We start from the raw sequence: 21,739 nt of genomic DNA on the forward strand, positions 1-21,739 counted from the left end.
TCTCCAGAGAGCTGGGCTCCCGTTGCCCATCTTCAGACGTGATTTCGGGAGCTTTCAGTAGCCCCTCTGCTTTTTTCCCACCCGTGGGGCCTTGCTGTTGGCAAGGAGGAGATGCAAACCCCATGCTCCGAAGGCAGGCACCGCCCTTGAAGACTGCAGTTTGATGAGCAATCAGGCTCCTGGCTTGGCAGGAGGGGGAATGCCGAAGCTGAGATGAGACGGGAAATCAAGCCACAGGTTTCTTCTGCGGAGCGAGGTGTTATTATTATCATCAAAACCCCAGAGTGTTTAAAAACAATCAGACCCCAGTAGCGGCAACTGGTGTATCACAGCAAGCACAGTCAGACACCAAACATGTCCTTGTCTGAGATTCAAGTCTGAACCTTTCAAATTTGGGGAAAAGTTGCAATCTTTCTCGCTGTTTATTTGTTTCTGAAGACAAGCCACATGGGGAAAAAAAAAACAGATGGGGGAGATCAGCAAGGTTGGCACCTCTGCTGCGAGGTGCAGCATCTCCACCGTCAGGACCTGGAGTTCACTTCGCGGTGGAGCCGAGATGCCCACGTCGGGGACAGAGAGGCTGGGGAAGAGGCCGTTGTTGAGGTAGCCATGCATAGATGGAGGTTCATCGGGACGGGGGCTGGAGGCTTGGCAGCCTTTCCTTCAGCATCCCATCTCCTGGGTGGGGGGTGACCACTGGTGACCTCTCCCAGCAGCTGGGTGCCGTCACCATTGCTCCCCAGCCCGCGGGCTCAAGGACCAGCTCGCCATCGGCAAGGATGCTCGCCGCTTTGCTCGGGGCTCTCCTGAACTTGATTAAACCCCAAGCTGGAAGGCCCAGCCCTGTAATTTAGGTGGTGGAGAGATTCCCTATCGCTTGCGCCGGCTGATAAATGAACAAGGAGGGAGGACGGCGGACGCGCAGCTGAGGAACCACACGGGGCCCACACGTCTTCATTAGGGAGGGAGCAGGCAGGAGAAGGGAAGAACCCCATCGATCACCATTATGGAAATTTACTTTTAATAACGAAATAACTCGCCCGGCACGGACCTCCGCGGAGGGATGCCAGCACGTCGCCCGTGAAACGCCGTCCTGCGTCAGCTCCTCGCCGCGGAGGATGCCGGGGTCACGGGGAGAGCGGAAGGATGCGGGGTAGCGCTCGCAGCGTCCCGCTGGCAGCCGTCACGCGCGGGGACGGCTCTGGTCTGAGGAGGAGAGGGGACTCTGCCGCTCTCACGGCACTGAGGATCGAAGGTGCTGCTGGCAATAAAGCCGCAAAACCCATTCTCCGGGCGATTTGCAGCAATTAATAGCCGTTCCCAGGAATGAAATGTTAATTAATTCATTCCCTGAGCCATGTGTTTATTGAAGGTATTTGTGGGTGTTCTTGGTACTTTTATTGAGCAATTAAAACGCGTCCAAGAAAATATTTATCTATTTTAAGTCATTCTTGGTAAACACAATTTGTACAGCAAGCAACCGCTTTACTTTGAGTTGTTAATTAAAAACCACGATGCACTCCACTTCCCTGGGTTCCACGCCATCCGAGCAGCCGCTCTGCCGGGACGCGTGCCGCTGGCAGCTGCGAAAACCCTGCTTAGCAGGGATCCACGTAGCCCGCAGAACGGATTTACGCAGGGCTTGACGGGGCGTCGCGGGGAGCCCCGGCACCGCTGTGCTGCGGGGTGGGTGCTTGTGACGCCCTCCCGTTGTCCCTGTGCTGCTGGGAGGTGCTGGAGAGAGCCGTGGCCGCATGAGGAGCTTCATAAAGAGCATGTACATGTCCTACAGCCCTCCCTGGGCTGTAAAGAGATGCAGAGATGCAGAGATTTTGATTATGACAACAGAATCACAGAATGGTAGGGGTTGGAAGGGACCTCTGTGGGTCACCCAGTCCAACCCCCCTGCCAAACCAGGGTCACCCAGAGCAGGCTGCACAGGACCTTGTCCAGGCAGGTCTTGAATATCTCCAGAGAAGGAGACTCCACAACCTCCCTGGGCAGCCTGTTCCACTGCTCCGTCACCCTCAGAGGGAAAAGTAAATAGCTTCTTCACGCACGCTGTTTGTTGAAGAATTACAAGCCCTGGTACCGCAGACAGAGGAATTTATTTCTTACAGCGAGCTTGGGCAGCGCTCGGGCAGGCGAAGCGCTCGCTAGCGATGCTCCTCTACGCACCAACACTCTACAGGGCATGTCATGCTCTTGCTGCGAACACGGTTAGCTCTTCGTGGGCTCCACGAGCCTGGAGGCCTGGCCAGAAACAAGGACATCAGAGGGAAGCGATGGAGCTGCTGGGTGAAAACCCCTTGTGCAGAAGGCGGCTCAGCTGAGCATCTTCCACCGAGACCCTGGGAGGGAGCACGGGAGCTTCATCCCGGCGTTCGGCGGGTTTCCTTCAGAAACCACAGCGGGTCGTTGAAGAAACACCGGCGTATGAAAAGTGAAACAAAGCCATGGCATTGCTCGTCAGCGAGCACATCCCAGACTGTCCTTTCTTGTTTGCTTGTGTGCACTCTTAGCTGGGAGGCGATCGATGGAGTCCAAAAAATGCTATTTCCCTGGAGAATGTCTCCTGAGAAAAGTCTCCCCCTCCCTCTGAAGTGTGAAAAGGACCCAGTACAGGTAGTTTTTCTGTTGCTCTTTAATTACCATTTTTTCTTTGCTGTCTGTAATAATCCCTTTGAAGCTTGGATCGAAGTATCTGTTTCCTGGTTGAAATTTGTTTTCCTCCATCACCCGGGCCGATTCAATTTCCAGGCCATACTGAATTGGGAGGCACTGGGCACGCCCTCCAGAGAGGCCAGAAAAAAAACGAACACAGGTTAGAAATGTGGGGAAGGAAATCACAAAACGAAACTCAGCCCGGAGGGGAAGAAACGCCCGGCTGGGGCGACAGGCGGAGACGGTGCTTGGGGAAGAGAACGGAAGAGGAGAAAATGTGCGAAGCCCGAGGGGACGGGAGCAGATAGGATGCTAGGTCTGCGTTGGCCGTACGACGTGGGATAGCAGGGAGACATGGTGAGTTTGGAACCAGGTCCTCAAAAGGTCCCTGTTGGTGGTAAAGAGTGGGCAGTGAAGGCATCTCACGGCGACGCTGCCACTGCCGCCCCACGAGGACCACCTGAGAAGCTTGGGTTGGGGAGGACAGGGCCCACGGCATCCCCTCTTGCCGTGCCAACCTTCAGCGTGGCAAGCCCAAGGAAACCATGGGAAGAGGTCCTTTGGGCAGGAGCCCCAGGAGCAGACCCTCACCCCCATCCTGGGGCCGTCTCGGCACAGGGGTGGGTGGGACACAACGGTGCACAGACCTGTCCCTACGCCCCCTCCAACCCGGTTTGGCTTAGGAAAAAAAAACAGGGGTGAAAAACGACAGGTGAGCTCAGTGGCTGAGCCACACGAGGAGAGACTGAAGAAGGTAGATTTATACAGCCTGGAAAAGACCCCGGGCAAGGCGTTTGCAATCTATAAATACCTTCAAGGTAACAATATAAATGAAAGAAGCCCCCGCTCTCCAGGGCGGTAGGACAAGGGGCGCTGGCCGGGAGCCAGGCTCGATGCAAGAAGGCCGGGGAGGCATTAGGAAGAAATTATGAAGAGCCGAAGCGGTGGAGGTGGTGGATGGGGCTGCTGGAGCATCCTCCGCATCTTGTGGGCTCTGTTTTGTTCAGATTCTGTTCATAAATAATTACTGGAAGGTTAATAGGTGAGTGAGACGTGTGATGGGCTTGTTAAAAACACGAGTAGCTTGCCTTCTGGCTGTCCACGAGCACATCACGGGAAGCTTTACAAGAGAGTTATCAGCTGTCGTTATTAAAAACCAATTTGACATTATAAAAGATCTATACCGCTTGTTCAGCCACATTGATTTAGCAGTGTTAAGCCTGGGAAAACTGGAGCAGGAACCTTGATCTCTGCTGGAGCATGAAAAATTGCGGTTTGTGACACGTCTCCGCGCTCGGGAAATCCGGTTCTGCGGAAGCGATGGGTTTTGAGCAAATACATAAAGCACCACGCCGCGGGTGTTGGGCCGTGTGTTCCCGCGCCGCTGCCAAGTCAGACAGCGCTTGGAGACCTTGCCCTCCGCTCTGCTTCCTTCTGCAGCATCCAGGAGGATCTCACCCGAAGTCTGCCCAGCTCGAACCCGCTCTTGGACACTTCTCCGTCTGGTTTCCAAGCCCCGATGCCCTCCGTGTCTCTGCTGGGTGGAGGATCTGCAGGCAGGCTGTGAGGACGTGACCCAGAGACCTCACAAGTCACTTTAATCCTCATCTTGAAACCTCTTCCTTTTCCTTCACGGAGCAGGGAAGGTTGTTTTTATGCAAAATAACCAGGAAAATGCCAGCACAAGAGAAGTGATGGATTTCCACACGGGTTTGGTGCCGCGCTCACCCCGTCCCATTGCCTGCTGCGAGGAAATGGCTTCATGTCCCCAGTGCTTCCCATGAGCACCTGAGGAGCAGAAGACAACCCTTCAGAGGCTGGAAATCTGCTCGTGGCCGGGAGCCTCTGCGGAGGCAAAGTCGCAAGAGGAGCTTGACGGAGCAGAAATGCTCCTGACAGAAAGCACAGCGTCTTCCCGTGTTCATCAGCTGAAGTTTCCCTGTTTCTACCTTCCATCCTGCTTGCTCTCCTTCATCTTGTTGCTGAGGTGTGGCATTTTGACGAGAAGAAACAAACTGGAGGAAACGAGGACGTGCCTCTTCTCCACCCCACAACCTGTGCAAGGCTTCAGGGACGAGATATCGGGGCTCAGCAGATGTCTCCTGCCACAGCCCGGGGAGGAGGAGCATCCCCAAGGGACAAGCGCTGGCAGATGCTCTCCATGACGGGCAGCATCGTTCCAGCAGCCAGGAGGTGGCAGATCCCATCAGGAGGCAGGGAAGCATGATGCTGAGCTCAGCCTTGCTGGTCGACCTCTCGCAAGCCCCTTGGCTTGGGCTGCAGTTCCCTCTGGAAGGAGAAAGGCATCTCCAAAGCATCATGGACCATGGAAACCTGTGGAGCAGCACTCGGACGCTGTCGCTGGTGCTGGTTTCTCCATACGAGGAACCACCCCCATTAACACACGAAGCGAAATAAAAGCGGTGTCTCCGGATTCATTCTTGAAGGAGGAGCCCGAGGAGGAAGGGAGGGTAGGGAAGCTGAAGTGGCCGGTCAGCATCTGTTAGAGGCGCGGAGATAAATGAAACGAGAGCGCGGATCCCATCCGTACCGCTCGTACATCTCCTGCAAAACGCCGGTGTCATCGGGTGGTGGGTGAAGCCTTGCAGGTCAGCTGTCCTGATTCAATCAGGTTCACGTTAGCAGGCGCCGGGGGAATCTGCTCTGGCAGCGCTGTCAGAGTGTTTTCCAGCCTGCCGTGGCCCGGCGTTTCGCTCTTGCTCTGGCCCCGTGGAGACACTTGGGGAAGCCATTGGTGCCTAAAGTCCCTCTTTGAGTCCGTTGCAGCTCCAGTTGTCTTTGGTTGGCCGTGGGGCAACATGAGTCTGGCGTTAAAGTGAGGGGAACCATGCGTGACCCAGCGAGCAGAGGGGGCTTGCAGAGAGCAGTATAGGCAGGAGCAGGAGACCTGTGGGAGAACCATGAGCAGATGCTGTTTGCCTCAAAGGGGACATCTTCCCCAGCACCCCCACCACCACCGACCCCGCGTGGGAAGCAGCCTCCATGGCTCGTCCCTCTGGAGCCTGATGGCCAAGTCCAGCTCCCAGCACCTGCGTCTGTCCCCAGCCCACCCCACCTTGTCACAGAATCACAGGATGGTCAGGGTTGGCAGGGACCTCTGTGGGTCACCCAGCCCAACCCCCTGCCCAAGCAGGGTCACCCAGAGCAGGCTGCACAGCACCGCGTCCAGGTGGGGCTGGAATATCTCCAGAGAAGGAGACTCCACAGCCTCCCTGGGCAGCCTGGGCCAGGGCTCCGTCACCCTCAGAGGGAAGAAGTTCTTCCTCATCTTCAGCTGGAACTTCCTCTGCTTCCGTTTGTGTCCGTTGGCCCTTGTCCTGTCGCTGGGCACCACTGGAAAGAGCTTGGCCCCGTCCTTCTGACACTCACCCTGCAGATATTTAGAGGCATTTCTAAGGTCCCCTCTCAGCCTTCTCTTCTCCAGGCTGAACAAGCCCAGCACCCTCAGCCTTTCCTCGTAGGAGAGATGTCCCCTCCTCATCCTCGTAGCCCTCCGCTGGACTCTCTCCAGTAGCTCCTCATCTTTCTTGAACTGGGGAGCCCAGAACCGGACCAACATCCCAACCAAACATGCCAACTGTCCAAACATCCCAACCCACCCAACGCAGCCAAAGGAGGACAACCCCAAGACAACGGGGACGGAGATCCCTCAGGGCAATCTTCTTCCCACGAATTTACCCGCCGGTTGTTTGGGGAGGGTTATTACTTTTTTTTTTCCACCCCCCAGGCTGCTGCCTGCTCTTTCTTTCCCTTCCCCCAACGAGCGGCTGGAGCTTCACGTGGCCTGACAGCTTCTCCCGTCTTTCCCACCCGCTCCAGAGTGGCAGGTTGCCAGATGGTGCCCCATTAGGTCACATTTGCTCGTTGTTTGGCAAACAGCGGCTTAATTCGAGTGCTGAGTTGACAGCTTGCTCTCCAAGACAATTTGCACGTTGCAGTGTTGCAAATGCCAGCGTGGCTTTTCAGGGTGATGTTATTTCAGCTGCCTTGGAGGGATAAAGTTCGCTTTGATTGGAGGGAAAAATAAAAAGAAGAAGAAGAAAAGGGTGAAAGCGGAGGGAAGCTGAAAAGGTTTTTAGTGGTCTCAACGGCGAAGGACCAGTGGTGTTGGTTGGCAAGCGTTCGGAAAGGGGCTGCTCCCCTGGCACTGTGGTTCCCCATCAGCATGTCCCCATCCCTGTCCATGTCCCGGCCCTCCTGTCACTTGGGTCCTTCCACCCCTGCCCCACAACAGAATCACAGAATCACAGAATAGTAGGGGTTGGAAGGGACCTCTGTGGGTCATCTAGTCCAACCACCCTGCCCAAGCAGGGTCACCTACAGCAAGCTGCACAGGACCTTGTCCAGGTGGGTCTTGAATATCTCCAGAGAAGGAGACTCCACAGCCTCCCTGGGCAGCCTGTTCCAGTGCTCCGTCACCCTCAGAGAGAAGAAGTTCTTCCTCGTGTTCAGACGGAACTTCCTGTGCCTCAGTTTGTGCCCATTGCCCCTTGTCCTGGAGGACCCTGAGGAATAAGGTGGATTCCCCGGGAAAGCCAGCAATTTTGCTTTCTTTTGGAAACGTTTCGGTAGGGATATGCATACGCGTTGCTTTGGTGTCACCTCCAAAACCTGGGGATGAGGCAGACAACGCCGAGGGCGAGCGCATGTCCCTCCGAAAGCCCTACGGCCCGCTGCCCCCCCAGCACTGCGACCACGGCGCACGTGTCGATGGCAAGCAACGCAAAACGGCACCACGGTAACGCTCCTTCTTCTTCAACAGGTGGGCGAAAAAAGGCCAGGTTATAAAGGAAGCGTCCGGTGACTTCTACGAAACCATCGTGGACCACACCTTCTTCTTCGAGCCCGTCTCCTGCGAGGTCACCAACGCGCTGGGCAGCACAAACATCAGCAGGACCGTGGACGTCTACTGTAAGTGATCTGTCAGCTGGAGAATGGCTTCCCAGGGCTCCGTGGGGCCAGCAGAGCTGCTGAAAATGAACGGGAAGGGGACACGGCTAGATCTGACTTGCCCAGGGCGACCAGGACTTGCTGGGCTCTCTTGCAGCTCAGTCTTTGTGATTGCTCTCGTGGTGGGACCCGTAGTTTTGTCCTGCCTTATGAGCGCACGGGTCGTGGTGGTGGTCCTTGGGGAGCTGGTCATTGCGGGGTTGCAGCAGGCACCTGTCTCAGGCTCTTCTTTATTTGGGGGTCTGACATGGCTGTGACCCATAGGTCCATCAAGACCCACCGCTGCTTCCTCTGACATGGTGACCTCTTTGGTTTGAGGGTTTCTGGTTGACACAGCCCATCACTGCGAGTAACTCCGCTCTCCTCTGTGCAGTTGGGCCAAGGATGGCGACAGAACCGCAGTCCCTCCTCGTCGACCTGGGCTCCGACGCGGTCTTCAACTGTGCCTGGACTGGGAACCCGTCTCTCACCATCGTCTGGATGAAGCGAGGCTCAGGAGTGGTAAGAATCGCTGCCGGGGCGGTGGGAAATGGCACATTTGGGGCACGAAACACTGCATGAAGCTCCCCATCTGGGAGCAGAGCCCGTACCTACGCGCTGGGAGCTCCTGGCTGGACAAACGCTGGCCCTACAAGGCTCCTCCCAACGCGGGGGACAACACGGCGTGGCAGAGCAGCAGCTCCCACCATGAGTGAGTGTCCCCAGTTAGCCCAGAGCAGTGCATTAAGCACTGAAGGTTTTATTGTAACGTTTTGGCTGAAAGCGTGTGCGAATCCACGAGGCATTCGGGTGGCAGGCTGGGAAGTCGGGCCTGGAGTCCCACCTGGGAGAGGCGAAGGGAAAAACCAAACTCCTGAAAATCAGCGCCATCGCCGCCGCCAAGGGACCGAGGCGGCAGGTTGTCCGCCGCGTCGAATCCCAGCACGGCCACCTTCCAGCCCTCGCCCTCAGGAGATGTTTGCGAAGGGGTCCCAACAGAAGGAGAATTGATTCCTGTGATGGTTGAACAGAGGCCAGAGCATCACTCTCTGACGGGCAGCACTTCTGCAGACCTCCTGTGTGTGGTCCTCTCTGGGATGGTCCCTTCTGGCCTCCAGACCTGAGAGCTCACGTCCTAACGCCTTCACCCCAGCAGCAGACTTCCCCACGTCTCATTTGTCCTGAAGAACGTGAGGAGCTTTGCAGATATTCATCATGGCTCAGCCCAGGGAGGCGTGAGATGCTCCGATCCCCTCTTTCCAGACAGGAGGGCTGAGCAAAGCCACGTTGAGGAGCTGAAGGACGGCTGAGAGGTGAAACTCATCCAGAAGGCGCAACCCAGGTTTGGGTTTGGAAAGCGTCTTTCGGCTCCGTCTGGGCAGGTGTGTCCCGACATCGAGGAGACAACGCAGCTCAAGACGAGGTGATCGCAGAGAGCTGGACCGGCACGGGAGCCAGACGGACGGGCTGAGTCGCTCTCCTCGCCGGGCACGGACCAAGGAGGGGAGCAGCCATCGAGGCGTTAACTGCTGGGTTATTTTTTTCCCGAACCGTAAGGACCTCAGCGAAGGCCATCTCCTGGGAATTAATTACAGACTGGGGAGAGCTGATGGCTCAGATCAGCTAAGGAATCCCAGGGGTCAATAATCCCCGGGCAGTTTCCCATCCCGCAGCCGTGGTTGTGGTTTCTCAGGGTTTTTTACGATTCTAGGCAATACTCTCCCGCCGTAGACTGCTATTTCGCTTTCTCTAAAGCTGCCGGAGCGGGCAGGGTGGCCGAGAGGAGCCGTGCGCAGCGAGGATGAAGGGATGAAGGCTTCCTGACCCTCACGGTCCAGCCCCAGCGCCGCCGCGGTGGGAGGTGGGATCAGGGCTGCTTTTTTCCCAACCCTTCCACTTTCAGGGCCAGGTCGGGGTCCGACGGGATTGCCGTCTTTCCTCCTGCTTTCCCAGAAGGAAACAAATCAGAGACCGGAGAGGGGGAGGCCAAGTAAGCACAGGCGTTTGGCCTCAAGTTGCGCCAGGGGAGGTTCAGGTTGGATATTAGGAAAAATTTCTTTACTGAAAAAAGTAGTGAAGCATCAGAACAGGCTGCCCAGCGCAGTGGTGGAGTCCCCATCCCTGGAGGGGTTCAAAAACCGTGTGGATGTGGCACTTGGGGACATGGTTTAGCAGGCGTGGTGGGGTTGGGTTGACGGTTGGACTTGATGATCTTGGAGGTCTTCTCCAACCTTCATGATTCTGTGGATATTTGCAAACGATGCTAAAACAGCGGCTCTAAAAGGGATCTGAAACTCACTGTCTGCGCCTCGTGCCAGGTTAGGAGGGAGACCCCCCCCATCTTCATGCTACAGGGAGACCCAGATCCACATCCAGCCACCACTGAGGGCTCTGCGTGAGCGCCAGTTCCCCGAGGCATCGGCTGTGGGAGCAGCAACCAGCAGAGCCCGGGGCTCACCGAGCAAGCGGATGCTGGAAGGAGGAGAGGTCCCCAGCCTGTGGAGTCCTGGGGGAGAGCAGCCAGGGCAACCGGGAGGAATTAGCTCCAAAAGCCACGTTGCTTGTTTTCGACCTGCCACGGCGTTGTAAATACCACCAGCGCCGGGATTCTGCTGACAGCCTCAGCCAGATCCCTCTGCTTCAGCAGTTTTGGAGGTTTAATAAAGCTGCTAATTGCACTGCCGGGGCAGGAGGGCAGCGTGACTGATAGCCGCGTTGCAGCCGGTCTGTAAGGGGTGGGGCTTGCCAAAAGCAGCTGAGATTTCCCCAGCGATCCAGACCCTGCCAGCTCTCCAGGTTGGTCTCCCACCACAGCTGGGTCGGAAATCCCCGAGTCGACCCTGCAAAGGTGGAAAGGCAAGTGTGGAGCGTGCTTCTCTCGAAGGCTTTTCTGCTCCAGGTTGCAAGGCAGTTGTGTCACCGCAGCCGCCAAGATTTTTCTCCTGTGTCTTGAACTTCTTGCAGAGCTGGAGTTTGTAAAAATTCAAATGAATAGGAAAAAGGGCTTATATTTTCCCCCCAAAACTGGGTTGTTTCTTTATTCCGTGGTCAACAGCAATAAGTGGTATTTCCGTGCCGCATTAAGACTTCGGGCTCACCCACTTGGTTTTCTCTGGGCTGCTCCGGCGCTCGTAACGCGCATCTCCCGTTCAGCTCCGCACCGCTCCCCCTGAAATCCACCCCCTCCTCTCTTCCAGGTCCTGAGCAACGAGAACAAGCTGACCCTGAAGTCCGTCCGCCAGGAAGACGCTGGGAAATACGTGTGCCGAGCCGTGGTCCCGCGGGTGGGCGCGGGGGAGCGGGAGGTGACGCTCACCGTCAACGGTACCTCTTGCTTTCCTCTTGCTGTTCCGTCCCGCCGTCTCCTTGCTCTGTTCCCGTTGCTCTGACGGCTCGTGTGGCCAAATTAGCCCCTTGGAGATCCACTTTCGGAGCAAATCCCACCCACAGTGGATCGGGGAAGGGTTCTGCCCTGCGGGCGATACCAGTAAATTGGATTTTGCGTTCATTTTCCTGGAGATGCGTGGGTTAAAGCAAAAAAAAAACCAACCCCTAACATTATCTGAGACCCGCTTGGTTCCTTATTATCAACAGGGGTTTATTGAGCAGCTGGGAGCTGGCGTCTTTAAATCTTTAATAGATTTATCTTGCAAAAACCTTGCAAGGTCGGAGAGCGCTCTTGGCTCTGTTGTACAGCCAGAGAGCTGGGAGCTGAGCCTGGATGCGAGACCGGCAGCCCCGTCGCTCCCTCAGAGCCCACGTGAGGTTACCCGTGCGAGGCAGCAGGGCCACGTAGCTCCTCCACGGCTGCTTGGGGCTCGCCCAGCGCGGCGTCAGGATGTGGCCCGCACCCTCGCCGAACCCCGAGCTGGGAAGCGCTGCAGAGTTTAATGAGGACCTGCCCAGGACCCCACCGCAGCCGATAACGAACTTCAGCCTAAATCTGGAAGGGAAAGAGCCAGGCAGGCTGCAAACGGTATAAATAGAGAATGAATTTTGCATTGTCTCTCACCTGCGTGACAGACTGGCGGGCTTCAGTCCCTGCTCACTGTCACAGAGAGAAGAAACGAAGCGGGGAAGCAGCAACGGGCAAGCGTGAATTTGAAATGCGGAGAACGCTAGAAAGGGAAGCCGAGGGCAACGCAGCAGGGGACTGAAAACCAGCCACCCCCTTGACTTCAACTCAGCTCCTCGGCGCCTGCACGCTCCTTCCCCGGCGGCTGCCGGGGTTTTAATTACAATTAAACCAGCTCGCGGAAAACAGAGCAACAAATTAGCAGAAACAAAGAACCTGCTCCTTTCCTGACACCTACCAGGCGCGCGGCCGCCTTGAACGCGGAGCAAAGCGCTCGGCGGGCTCAGGGCTGTTTTGCGGCGTGGAAAAGCTTCTCTCGAGAGCTCTGCAGCTCGCGCCGCCGCCGAGCTCTTCGCCTTGCAGAGCTGACGGGGGAGGAAATGATATCCGTGACGCAAGGTTCGCCGCTCAGCCTTGAGCAGCTCCCGGCAGGCGACTGCCGCCAGCATCCCGTCCTGCCGGGATGTGCTGCTGGGGAATCTGCTGCCGGGGTTCGATGCCAGCCCGAGGTGACCATGTTGGGACGCGCCATCACGGGCGTTGGGCCCCACACCAAGGGAGAATCCCACACCTCGAGGTCGAGGTGGTCTCCTGGCCCTCCCAGCGAGGAGAACCGAGGTGGGCAAGCCCCGGAGCAGCGTCCCCAGGTCCAGCATCCACCAAGCACTGGGACTTGGCAGCCCATCCTGCAGCCAGAGCAGCGGGAGCGTGGCATGGTGTGTCTAATCCAGCTCATAAATTCTACCAAAAATCTTTCCCACTGTAATTTGAGAGGGAAGCTGAACGCTTCATATTTTCAAGTCATTTTAAATCCAGAAGGTGATACGATTGTCTTGGTATTACCAGGTGCCTTCCTCTGGGGGCTGGGATTCATCGCAGTAAAATTAGGCATTTAGAAGTGTCTGTCCTGGGTTAGCTGCGATCGGGCTTTGAAGGGGCTGATCCATCCCCCCAAAAGCACAGGGACCCCGTTGGAGGGGGTCTTCACCCCACCCAGCCTGAGCCTGTAGCAGGCCATCCACTCTCGGAGCGGTCAGAAGCCGCGGTGGCACGATGCTGGGGTGGGGGAGCATCCTCCTGCCCTCGCCGGCCGGGTCTGCGGTTGCAGAGAGGGGCTGGCAGCCCGTCCCCGAGCCGGAGCGCGCGGCCACCAGCCTGAAAGGAAGCAGATACGATTCAGGGTCTCGTTAATGGGAAGGAAGATTATGCAAATGAGCAGCGTTTGGCAGGGCTGGAGCAGCAGAGGCAAGAAGGAAGCGAGGAACTGTCGGTGCCATCAGAAATCAGCAGCAGTCGGATTTGCAGCCCCCAAAGCCTCTCGATGCTCCTGACTGCACACAAGCCCGGCTGCAGCTCCCACCCTGGTAGGAGAAGCACCCCAAGATCACCTCTGCAGCAGGACTGCCTGCGGTGCGGTCCGTCCATGCGTCGTCCAGGCTTGGTAGGGGGTGCTGAGCAGGGACCACCACCCCTGCCCGCCTTGCTCTGCAAGACAAGGTTTGTTCCAAGGGCTGGACAACCCCGGGTGCCTAATTCCGGATTTAATTTGCCTGGGATTCACCCCAGCGAGCAAGCCCAGCCTACCAGAGAGCTTGGAACACAGCAGGGTCAGGAGAACATCGTGATGTCCCCTCAGCTGACACCCGTTGAGGGCTTCACCGAGCGCATCTCCACCGCTGCTTGCGGGTGGAGACCTTAGGATGGTCCCTCACAATACCGGGCAGCACGAGCCAGCCCAGGGCTTCTGGAGGACATCTCCTGCCAAACCATTTCCAACACTTTGAGGGCTTGGGAGGAGAGGTTCAGATGGGCTCAAGCAGGCTGGAAGAAGTCGAGGCCGTCCTTTCGTTCCTCCAAGGCTCCCGAGTCAGCAAGCTGCCTTCCCTTTTGCGCGAGCCGCCAAGGACCGCGCAAATAAATCGGCACCAGCGCGCTAAAAATAACCGCAGCCGATGGCTCCGTCATTTATATCCATAGCAACATTGTTTAAAGCCTTTTTCCTGCCCGTGGGCTGTCTCACGCTTGGCGCTGAATGCCACGCCGGAGACTGGCAGCTCTCATTAGGAGCCCGAGCCCGGTGGAGAATCAAACGCCGGCCCCAAATGTGAAGAGGCTGCAACTCCGCGCTGTTATTTCTGGGCATGTTCATCTCACAAATGGTCTTTAGTCATAGGCTGTTATCATGATGATAAGCCTTCGGCTCTGAACTCCTGAAGCAATAATAAAGCCCAAAGCCGCTGGCATTTGTGCCATTTAAAATCCGCTCTCCTTGGGGAAAATGATCCTTTTAATGATTATTAAGCCATTTTTCTCTAGCGTCGCCCAGTCTTGGAGCGCTTCCAGAATTTATAAGTCATATACAGCCGTTGAAATAGAAAGAAGGTGGCTTTCTTTTTTATTATTTAGGCCTGGCCTACAGGTTCCATCGCTGCTCTTGCCTCCGTTGGCTTCGGGTTCGTCAGGGCAGGCGAGCAGGAGGATCACCCAGCGCATGGTCAGCTAGCCAAGAAGCTCATCCTGACATGCCTTGTGCCACCCTTGGAGGACGGCGGGACCAAACGGGTCCCATCACATGTCCCATCCACGAGGAAGAAGCCCCGGCGCACCTTCAGGGCCATCTTTACATTACGGTTCTGCTCTTGCATCGGATATGGAGAGCGAAGGCCGAGGCTTCTCCCCACTTTACCCCAAATCCCGGAGACTTTTCTTCAAGGAGCACCTCAGCTGTGGAGCCCCTCGCCCTGCGCTGCCTGCCCTGCATCCCTGTCGCTGTTTTCTTTTCTGCTGGCAGCAAGCCGCCCCTAGAAATGCCGATCTGCTTTGACGAAGGAGGCTAATAAACGGCAATTAGGATCCCAGCTCTTGTGCTGCTCCCCTGGGGTGCAAGAGTGGGGGACACGCTGATCCCCGCCGAGCCGTGCTCTCCTCTCCAACCCCTTTTCTCCCAACCGTGCCTTCAGGATGTCCACCCAGGCAGGACAAGGACATTTCCCTTCCCAAGCTCAGGGAGAGAGGCTTTGCTAGCTGTGCCGGGCTCCTTCGGCATCCAGACGGTGCGAGAGAGCCCAGCTGGTGGGGTCCCAAGGTTCTTCCAGCAGGAATTTCTCCACCGCATAGACCTGTCTGGACAAGGGCCTGTGCAGCCTGCTCTGGGTGACCCTGCTTGGGCAGGGGGTTGGACTGGGTGACCCACAGAGGTCCCTTCCAACCCCGAACATTCTGTGATTCCATGATGGGGCAGGCTGATTGCAGGTCACCGATGGTGGCTTGCAGGTAGCAGCTGCCCGGTAGTGTCTCCTTCTACCTTCCTACGGCTTCCTCAAGTCCCTGGGGAGCAATTAGCGTCAGGGTTGCTTCACAGATCTGGAGAAGAGGAAATCCGGGTGGGCTGGGCTGTTGCTTCACTTCTGGAGCAAAGAGCCCTTCTCGGAGGCCAGGTTCACCAAGGAGATGGCCGCTGGGTGATGGAATCGCCGGCCAACGCCAGGGATGCGGGAAGAGAGACAGGGAGACCCTGGCGCTTTTGGGGGGGCTTTGGAGAAAACCAGCAGGGCCTTCAAGTGAAGCCCCCGCTCTGTGTCCTTCTGCTGTTGCCCCCTCTCAAAGGGAGACCCTGATGTCTCTCCGGGGCTCTGCTAACACCGCCCATGTTGCCACCAGCACCTCGTGTTGCAGGCACCCATAGAATCACACGATCATGAAGGTTGGAAAAGACCTCCAAGATCAAGTCCAACCATCAACCCAACACCACCACGCTCGCTAAACCATGTCCTGAAGTGCCACATCCACACATTTTTTGAACCCCTCCAGGGATGGGGACTCCACCACCGCCCTGGGCAGCCTCTTCCAGTGCCTGACCCCTCTTTCAGTAAAGAAATTATTCCTAATATCCAATGTGAACCTCCCCCCCGACGCAACGTGAGGCCGTGTGAGATGTCAGCAGCCCTCTCCTCTCTCTTGCAGGGCCACCCATCATCTCCAGCACCCAGACACAGCACGCCCTGCACGGCCAGAAAGGGCAGATCAAGTGCTTCATCCGCAGCACCCCGCCGCCGGACCGAATTGTGAGTAGCATCCCACGGGCAGCGCCTCGCCATGGGGCATGGTGGGTGCCTCACCGCAGCTTAGGGTGCCCTGCAGCGGGCAGACCTGCCCCAGGGTGACCCCTTCTCTCTTGCTTGGCAGGCTTGGTCCTGGAAGGAGAACGTCCTGGAGTCTGGGACCTCCGGGCGCTACACGGTGGAGACGGTCAGCACGGACGAGGGCGTTATCTCCACGCTGACCATCAGCAACATCGTCCGGGCTGATTTCCAAACCATTTACAACTGCACCGCCTGGAACAGCTTCGGCTCCGACACGGAGATCATCCGGCTGAAAGAGCAAGGTGGGCATGGCCGGGGAGCCGGCGGGGGCTGTCGGGCAGTGGGAATTAGCGCCCGGCCAGGCCGTGAGCGCAGGGAGACACCGGGAGAGGCAGGAGGTGCTCAGAAAAGCTCTCGGGACGTAAAAGAGGGAGCTAGGAAGGGCGGTGGAGATCCTCCAGATGCCCTAGCTGGAGGGTTGCGTCCTCAGGACACCCGGCAGGAGACTCCTTTTTGTGAGGAACGCGTAGCTCCTGGAGGGACTCCAGTTCTCTCTTATTAAATGCCAGGGCAGGCAGGTGGATTGTTCTCATTAAGCCGTGATTTATAGGCAAGGCTGCCGTCCAGATTAAATCAGAGCTAAATGAACCCCTGAAAATTAGCCTTGGGCTCCTTCCAACGCAAACAGAGCCAGTGGTTTTTTCCAGGTCGTCTGCCAGTCAGCGGGAGCGCTCAGCGGCGAGCCCGGGTCCCGGCGGAGGGCGGCCGGGCGGCCGAGCCGGGTCGGAGCCGGCGACGCAGCGTCCCGAGTCCACGGCCGGCTCCGAGATCCGAGCATCCCCTGCGAGGCGATGCGAGGGGAGACCCCTGCCCTGGGCAGGGGGACGCCGTAGGGTGGCTGAGGAGGCCGTAGGGTGGCACTCGGAGCAGAGGGCCGACCGGCGTGTGCGCTTGGGCTGTGCAAGGCTGTGGACACTTGCTTTATTTTCAAACAGGTACGGAAATGAAATCAGGAGCTGGTATGCAAGCAGGTATGGAAATCATGAGCTGACGGCGAACGTGACTTGTCCCCAGCCATTATCGCACCTGAGGAGCCGGCGTCCTCCTCCCGGCCCGCTCCGGCAGGGCAGGCAGGGCCGGGCAGGGCAGGAAGGGGTGTAGGAAAGCTGCAGGGCTGGGACTGGGAAGCCGGAGCGGTCCGGTCTCCGCTCTGCCACCGACCCGCTCTGCAAACCTGCGCCGCCTTGCTGTGCCCCAGCTGCCCAGGCGAAGTGCTATTATGGGGCAAAAAAGAGGGAGGAGGACAACTTTCCGGGGTCATTTGCAGACATCACCTTGTCTTGGCATCTGGTAGAATGACAGAATCGTTAAGGTTGGAAGAGACCTCCAAGATCAAGTCCAACCGTCAACCCAACCGCACCATGGCTGCTAATCCATGTCCCAAAGTTCCACATCTACACATTTTTTGAACCCCTCCAGGGATGGGGACTCCACCACCGCCCTGGGCAGCCTGGTCCAACGTCTGACCACTCTTTCAGTAAAGAAATATTTCCTAATATCCAATCTGAACCTCCCCTGACACAACTTGAGGCCGTTCCCTCCCATCCTATCTTGGGAGAGTGCTAGCGCGCATCCGTCGCAGCCTGGAGCAGGGCTGAGCAGATCTTTGGGCAGATGCTGCAGTGCGTGCCACCCTTGTGCCTTCCTCATCCTCTGCACCAGAGCAGGGGAGCATGTAGACAGCAAACTGCTCCTCTTCAGCTCGCCCTTGTCTTCGGGATGTGGTTGACCATCCCCACTGCTGGTCCCTGTCACTGCCCCCTTGCAGTCACCTTTTGTTTTCAGCCCAGGAGAACCCCGGACACTTTCCCCACCCCTTTCCCTGCATAATTCTCCAGCATCATCATCACCATCACCGCCTGCTTCTCACTCAGCCCTGCAAGCGCTCCCAGGGACCCCAGGCTCCTGTCTTCTCACCCTTTCACTCCCTGGGAGAGCCAAAAAAAACCCACGGCGAGTTACTGCCTTCAGCAGGCGCCATGGGCTACCTGGCGAAGGAAAATCCCAGTTTTTTCTCGCTGTGGTGTGTTGGGGGATGCTGGTTTCAGGGTGAGCTCCTTGGTGCAAGCTGGACCCAGCTCCAGCATCTGCTGCCTGAGCTCCCAGCACCGTCTTTGTATCACCCTGCGGTTCTCAAGGTAGGGCTCGGGACCCATGAGGCCCCGTGGCCACCGCTAAAGGGTCACACGCCGTGGCTTTTATAACTCCCTGCGCCAGCTGGGAGGAGATAGCAGTGAAGAAACCCTTCGCTGCCTCCCCGGGAAAGATGCTGGTGGGATTATGACTCCCTCCAGTCCCACCAGGAAGGATGCGTGCCCCGTAGGGAGGCTGGAAGGCACAGGCAGGATCTGGGGGTTGGGCTGGGTGACCCACAGAGGTCCCTTCCAACCCCGAACATTCTGTGATTCTGTGAAATTCACGGTCAACACCAGCTCCACGCCAGTGGACGACGAGAAATGGGTTCCTTGTCAGCCATCAGGCCGCCGAGCTTTTCTTCTGAGCTCGATCACCCACGTGGTCCAGCAGCATTCACGTCTCCCACCTGCGCAGGCGAGGAGGAAGGAGGACCACCTCTTTGAGTCCGTTTTTCCCCGAATTCATCCCATCCATTTGCAAGGCAGGGAGAAAACAGGCGTCGGAGGCGTGCAGGAACGTGGTGAGGGCACACTCAGCCATCCTGCAAAGGGTGACCCTTATGTTTGGCTCACCATGGGTTCACGAGAGCCCACGGGGTGCTTCCAAAGACCAGAACTGGGGACCTATGGATATCTGCTCCTTTGGGGAGAGGGCACCCCCCCACCTCGCAGCCCTCGCCCACCGCAGCTGCCTGGCTCTCTTCATCCCAGCCCTCCCGTCCTTGTACCCCCTCAGGGGTCCGGGGAAGGGTGACAGAGTCGAGAAAGCAAGGAGAGAAGGTGGGGGATTGGGATATAAAACAGGCGGAGGCTGCGAGTGGTGGCTCTCGGGTTAATTCATCCATAGACGCTGAACGGCGCCCGCTGAGGTGGCTGAGCTGCCGCCTCCCCGGTGCCCGGCTCCATCCCTCCGTCCCGGCTCCAGCCCCTCTCCCAGCCCGCTCTGGTGCCATTTCTCTTCCATAACAATATTAATATGCTGTCTTCTTCCGCGCTTTTCATCCTTTAGAGATGCCCCTTCGTGATCCCGCAGGGCGCTGCTGTTATCCCACTCTGCCGGCCCCGTTCTCTTCTCTCCCTCCCAGGGGAAACTGAGGCACGGAGAGGTCAGGGCTTGCACAAACCGCAGCGCGTGCCGGTGTCCCACGGGCAGCCCGCGCCGGCGTCACCCACGCAGGGACGAGGGAGCGGGGAAGGAGGTCCACCTGGCCCCAGAACCCTCCCCGGGCTCATCACCGAGCCGCTTCCCAGTAGCTGGGGGTGGGTCCCTTGGGGAAAAGCCGCCTCTCCGACCTTCATCCCGGCTTCATGCTCCCTCTCCTTCCTCTTTGCAGAGTCGGTGCCGATGGCGGTGATCATCGGAGTGGCCGTGGGGGCCGGCGTGGCGTTCCTGGTGCTGATGGCCACCATCGTCGCCTTCTGCTGCGCCCGCTCCCAGAGGAGTAAGTGTCTCCCCGGGCCCCGCTGCATCGCTTCGGGCAGGGCTGGGGTGGAAACCTCGGGGTGGGGGGCACGCAGAGTGGGCTGCAAAGAAATCAGAGGTTGAATTCACCAGTAGCATGAAGGGATCGCTCTGAATCCCTCCCCTGGGGAAATCCCGATGTCCAAGAGGGAGAAGCGTCCTCCCCGTGCCACGTCGGTGCTTAAAAACCCTCTTCGGTGTGCGCTCCCTGTTCTGCCTCTGGGTTAATTCCGTTTTTCCCGAGATAAAATGCGTGTTTCCGAGTGGGAAATCAGAGCCAGCTGAGGGCTTTTACGTGGGACGTGTGGGTTTGGAAGCCTGGCTGCGGTGGGAACAGAAGTTAAAGTGACATCAGAGGTGCAGGTAGAGGAGAAGGAGGGGTAAACAGCATGGCGTCGCGTCACCTCGTTAAAAAGACGCCGGGAAATTAAAAAGAGGATTCTTGGCTGCATGAAAAGGCATCAAAGCAGGAGGGAGAAGAGCACGATTGTCCGGAGCGTCTCAGGTCCCGGGGGAGAAGAGGAGCTGCTCGACGCCGAGCTCGCTGTGTGCGTGCTGGGAAACCCCCTGGCTTTGCTTTTCTCCTTATTTTCCCCCTCTTCCTCTCGATCGTTCGCAAAGCAAAGACACGGGGCTCCTCCTGGATTTGGGTACGGACGCACGGCCTCCCGCCGCAGAAACCGGTTTGATTTTAATTCTCGTGCCACGAGAACAGACCGAAGGCGGGGTGCGAGCGCCAGGTTTGAGAGCCCCTCACAAGCTGGATGGGGAGGTCTTCGGGGCAGAAAGCAGAGCTTGTTCCTTGCAGGAGAGAACAGCCTCATCTCCTGTGATTCATCCCTCGGATTCCCAGTGGGAAATCGGGAGTAAGAGGCGTTTTTCCTCGCCAGAACTGGGAGGATACACACTGGGAAGAGTGTACTGGGGACGTGGTGGCCTGGCACTGGTTGGAGTCCCTTTTTTCTGCTGTGTTCCCAGTGCTGTCCAACCTAGAAAGGGCTTTTTTGGTGGGTCTGGACCTCTTCCCAGCGCGCTCACTGCAGCGTTGCCGTTCTTCAGCTCCTCCTGCAGCGCAAGTCCCCGATGCCCATGCCTGGGGGGGGGAGGTCGACAGCACCCCCGGACCAGAGCACGGGGCCCTGTGCTTCCCACAAGGCTTCGTCGCTGCTCCTCTCTGGGATCAGAGCAAGCGAGCGGGATGGGATCATCCAAGGGATCAGCGGAGATCCCCGCCCTGATCTCCCCAAAGTGAAATAGGAGGAGGAGGAACTGCTCAGCCTTTTCCGGGGAGCTGGACCCAACCGGGGGCACCAGCTCAGCAGATGCTTGGCCGGGAATGAGAGAGGAGCGGGATGCCCTGGTGCTAACGAAGCAAACCCAGGGTGTCAGGGGGGGTTCCCCGGCCCGAGATTCCTGCTTGGTCCCCCATCCCGTGGCTCCAAAAGCCACTCGGAGCTGCCAAACCACAGCAGCCAGGAGCATCCGCGGCCAAACCGGCCCCTGAGTGACGCTCCGGGTGCGGAACCCCGCGGGGGAAGACTCCGCTGGCCCAGGGCCGAAGGCTTTTAGCCCCATTTTGCAGGCACTAAACACAAACTGGATGCTGCCTCCAGCAGCCGGTGAGCGTTGGGAAGGCAGAAACACCGGGCTGAGAAGGCGAGGAGAGGACTTCCCTCATGGTCAGTGGCGTGAAACCAGCAGAGCTCTTGCAGAGCTCAGCTCAGGAGCGATGGGACCAGCGGAGCGCTCGGCTATCCGGAGGGACTCGTTTCCTCCCGGGATGACTGCAGGTTCGTCTCCCAGGACGAACACCGGAGCCTCGCTGCATCCTTTCGAACAGCAGCCGGCAAACGAAGCCCGTGGCTGGCGCAGTGACTCTGGAGAAGGCATCTCCTGATGGCCACAGCTGGCCACCGACCGCAGCTGGGGGAGGCAAGTCCTGGCCTTGCTTCGGGGAGATGCTGCAAAAGGCTCTGGAAAAGGAAAAAAAGAAATAAATACAAGATGTTACTGCGCACATCTGTTGTTGTATCTTCGGTGACTTAACGGCCCAGAGTTATTTAAGGGGGAACGCTCCCGGGAGAAGATGCACAAGACAGTAATTAGCTTCTCCTTGTGATTAAAGACGAAGGCTCCGACACCGGGAACGTGGTCCCAGCAAGGAAAACCAAAGAGCAGCGGTAACTTCCCAAGCGAAACCCTTTGCCCTGCACCCTTGGCGATGTCAGGGCGGGGAGGGGGGTGACAGCAGGGCTGTGGATGGAGGGCACAGGACGCCAAGATTAACTCAAGGACGGAGCTCCGAGTCGGT

General features: G+C 57.8%; 1 protein-coding gene across 3 annotated transcripts in view; it reads left to right on the forward strand.

Moving 5' to 3' along the window:
* Positions 1-21,739, forward strand: part of KIRREL3 (kirre like nephrin family adhesion molecule 3) — a 339,574-nt gene that overhangs the window by 312,326 nt on the left and 5,509 nt on the right. For 2 of the 3 annotated variants that reach the window (XM_075442622.1, XM_075442625.1), the window contains 7 exons: positions 7,448-7,596; positions 8,009-8,136; positions 10,812-10,938; positions 15,653-15,753; positions 15,875-16,073; positions 16,767-16,802; positions 19,301-19,408. In XM_075442622.1, coding sequence (XP_075298737.1) covers positions 7,448-7,596; positions 8,009-8,136; positions 10,812-10,938; positions 15,653-15,753; positions 15,875-16,073; positions 16,767-16,802; positions 19,301-19,408 — 848 coding nt within the window. The remainder of the gene's footprint in view (positions 1-7,447; positions 7,597-8,008; positions 8,137-10,811; positions 10,939-15,652; positions 15,754-15,874; positions 16,074-16,766; positions 16,803-19,300; positions 19,409-21,739) is intronic. The other variant, XM_075442623.1, reaches the window with a different exon arrangement.

Source organism: Opisthocomus hoazin, chromosome 24 (genome assembly GCF_030867145.1).
Source record: "Opisthocomus hoazin isolate bOpiHoa1 chromosome 24, bOpiHoa1.hap1, whole genome shotgun sequence".
In the NCBI taxonomy this organism is placed as follows: Eukaryota; Metazoa; Chordata; class Aves; order Opisthocomiformes; family Opisthocomidae; genus Opisthocomus; species Opisthocomus hoazin.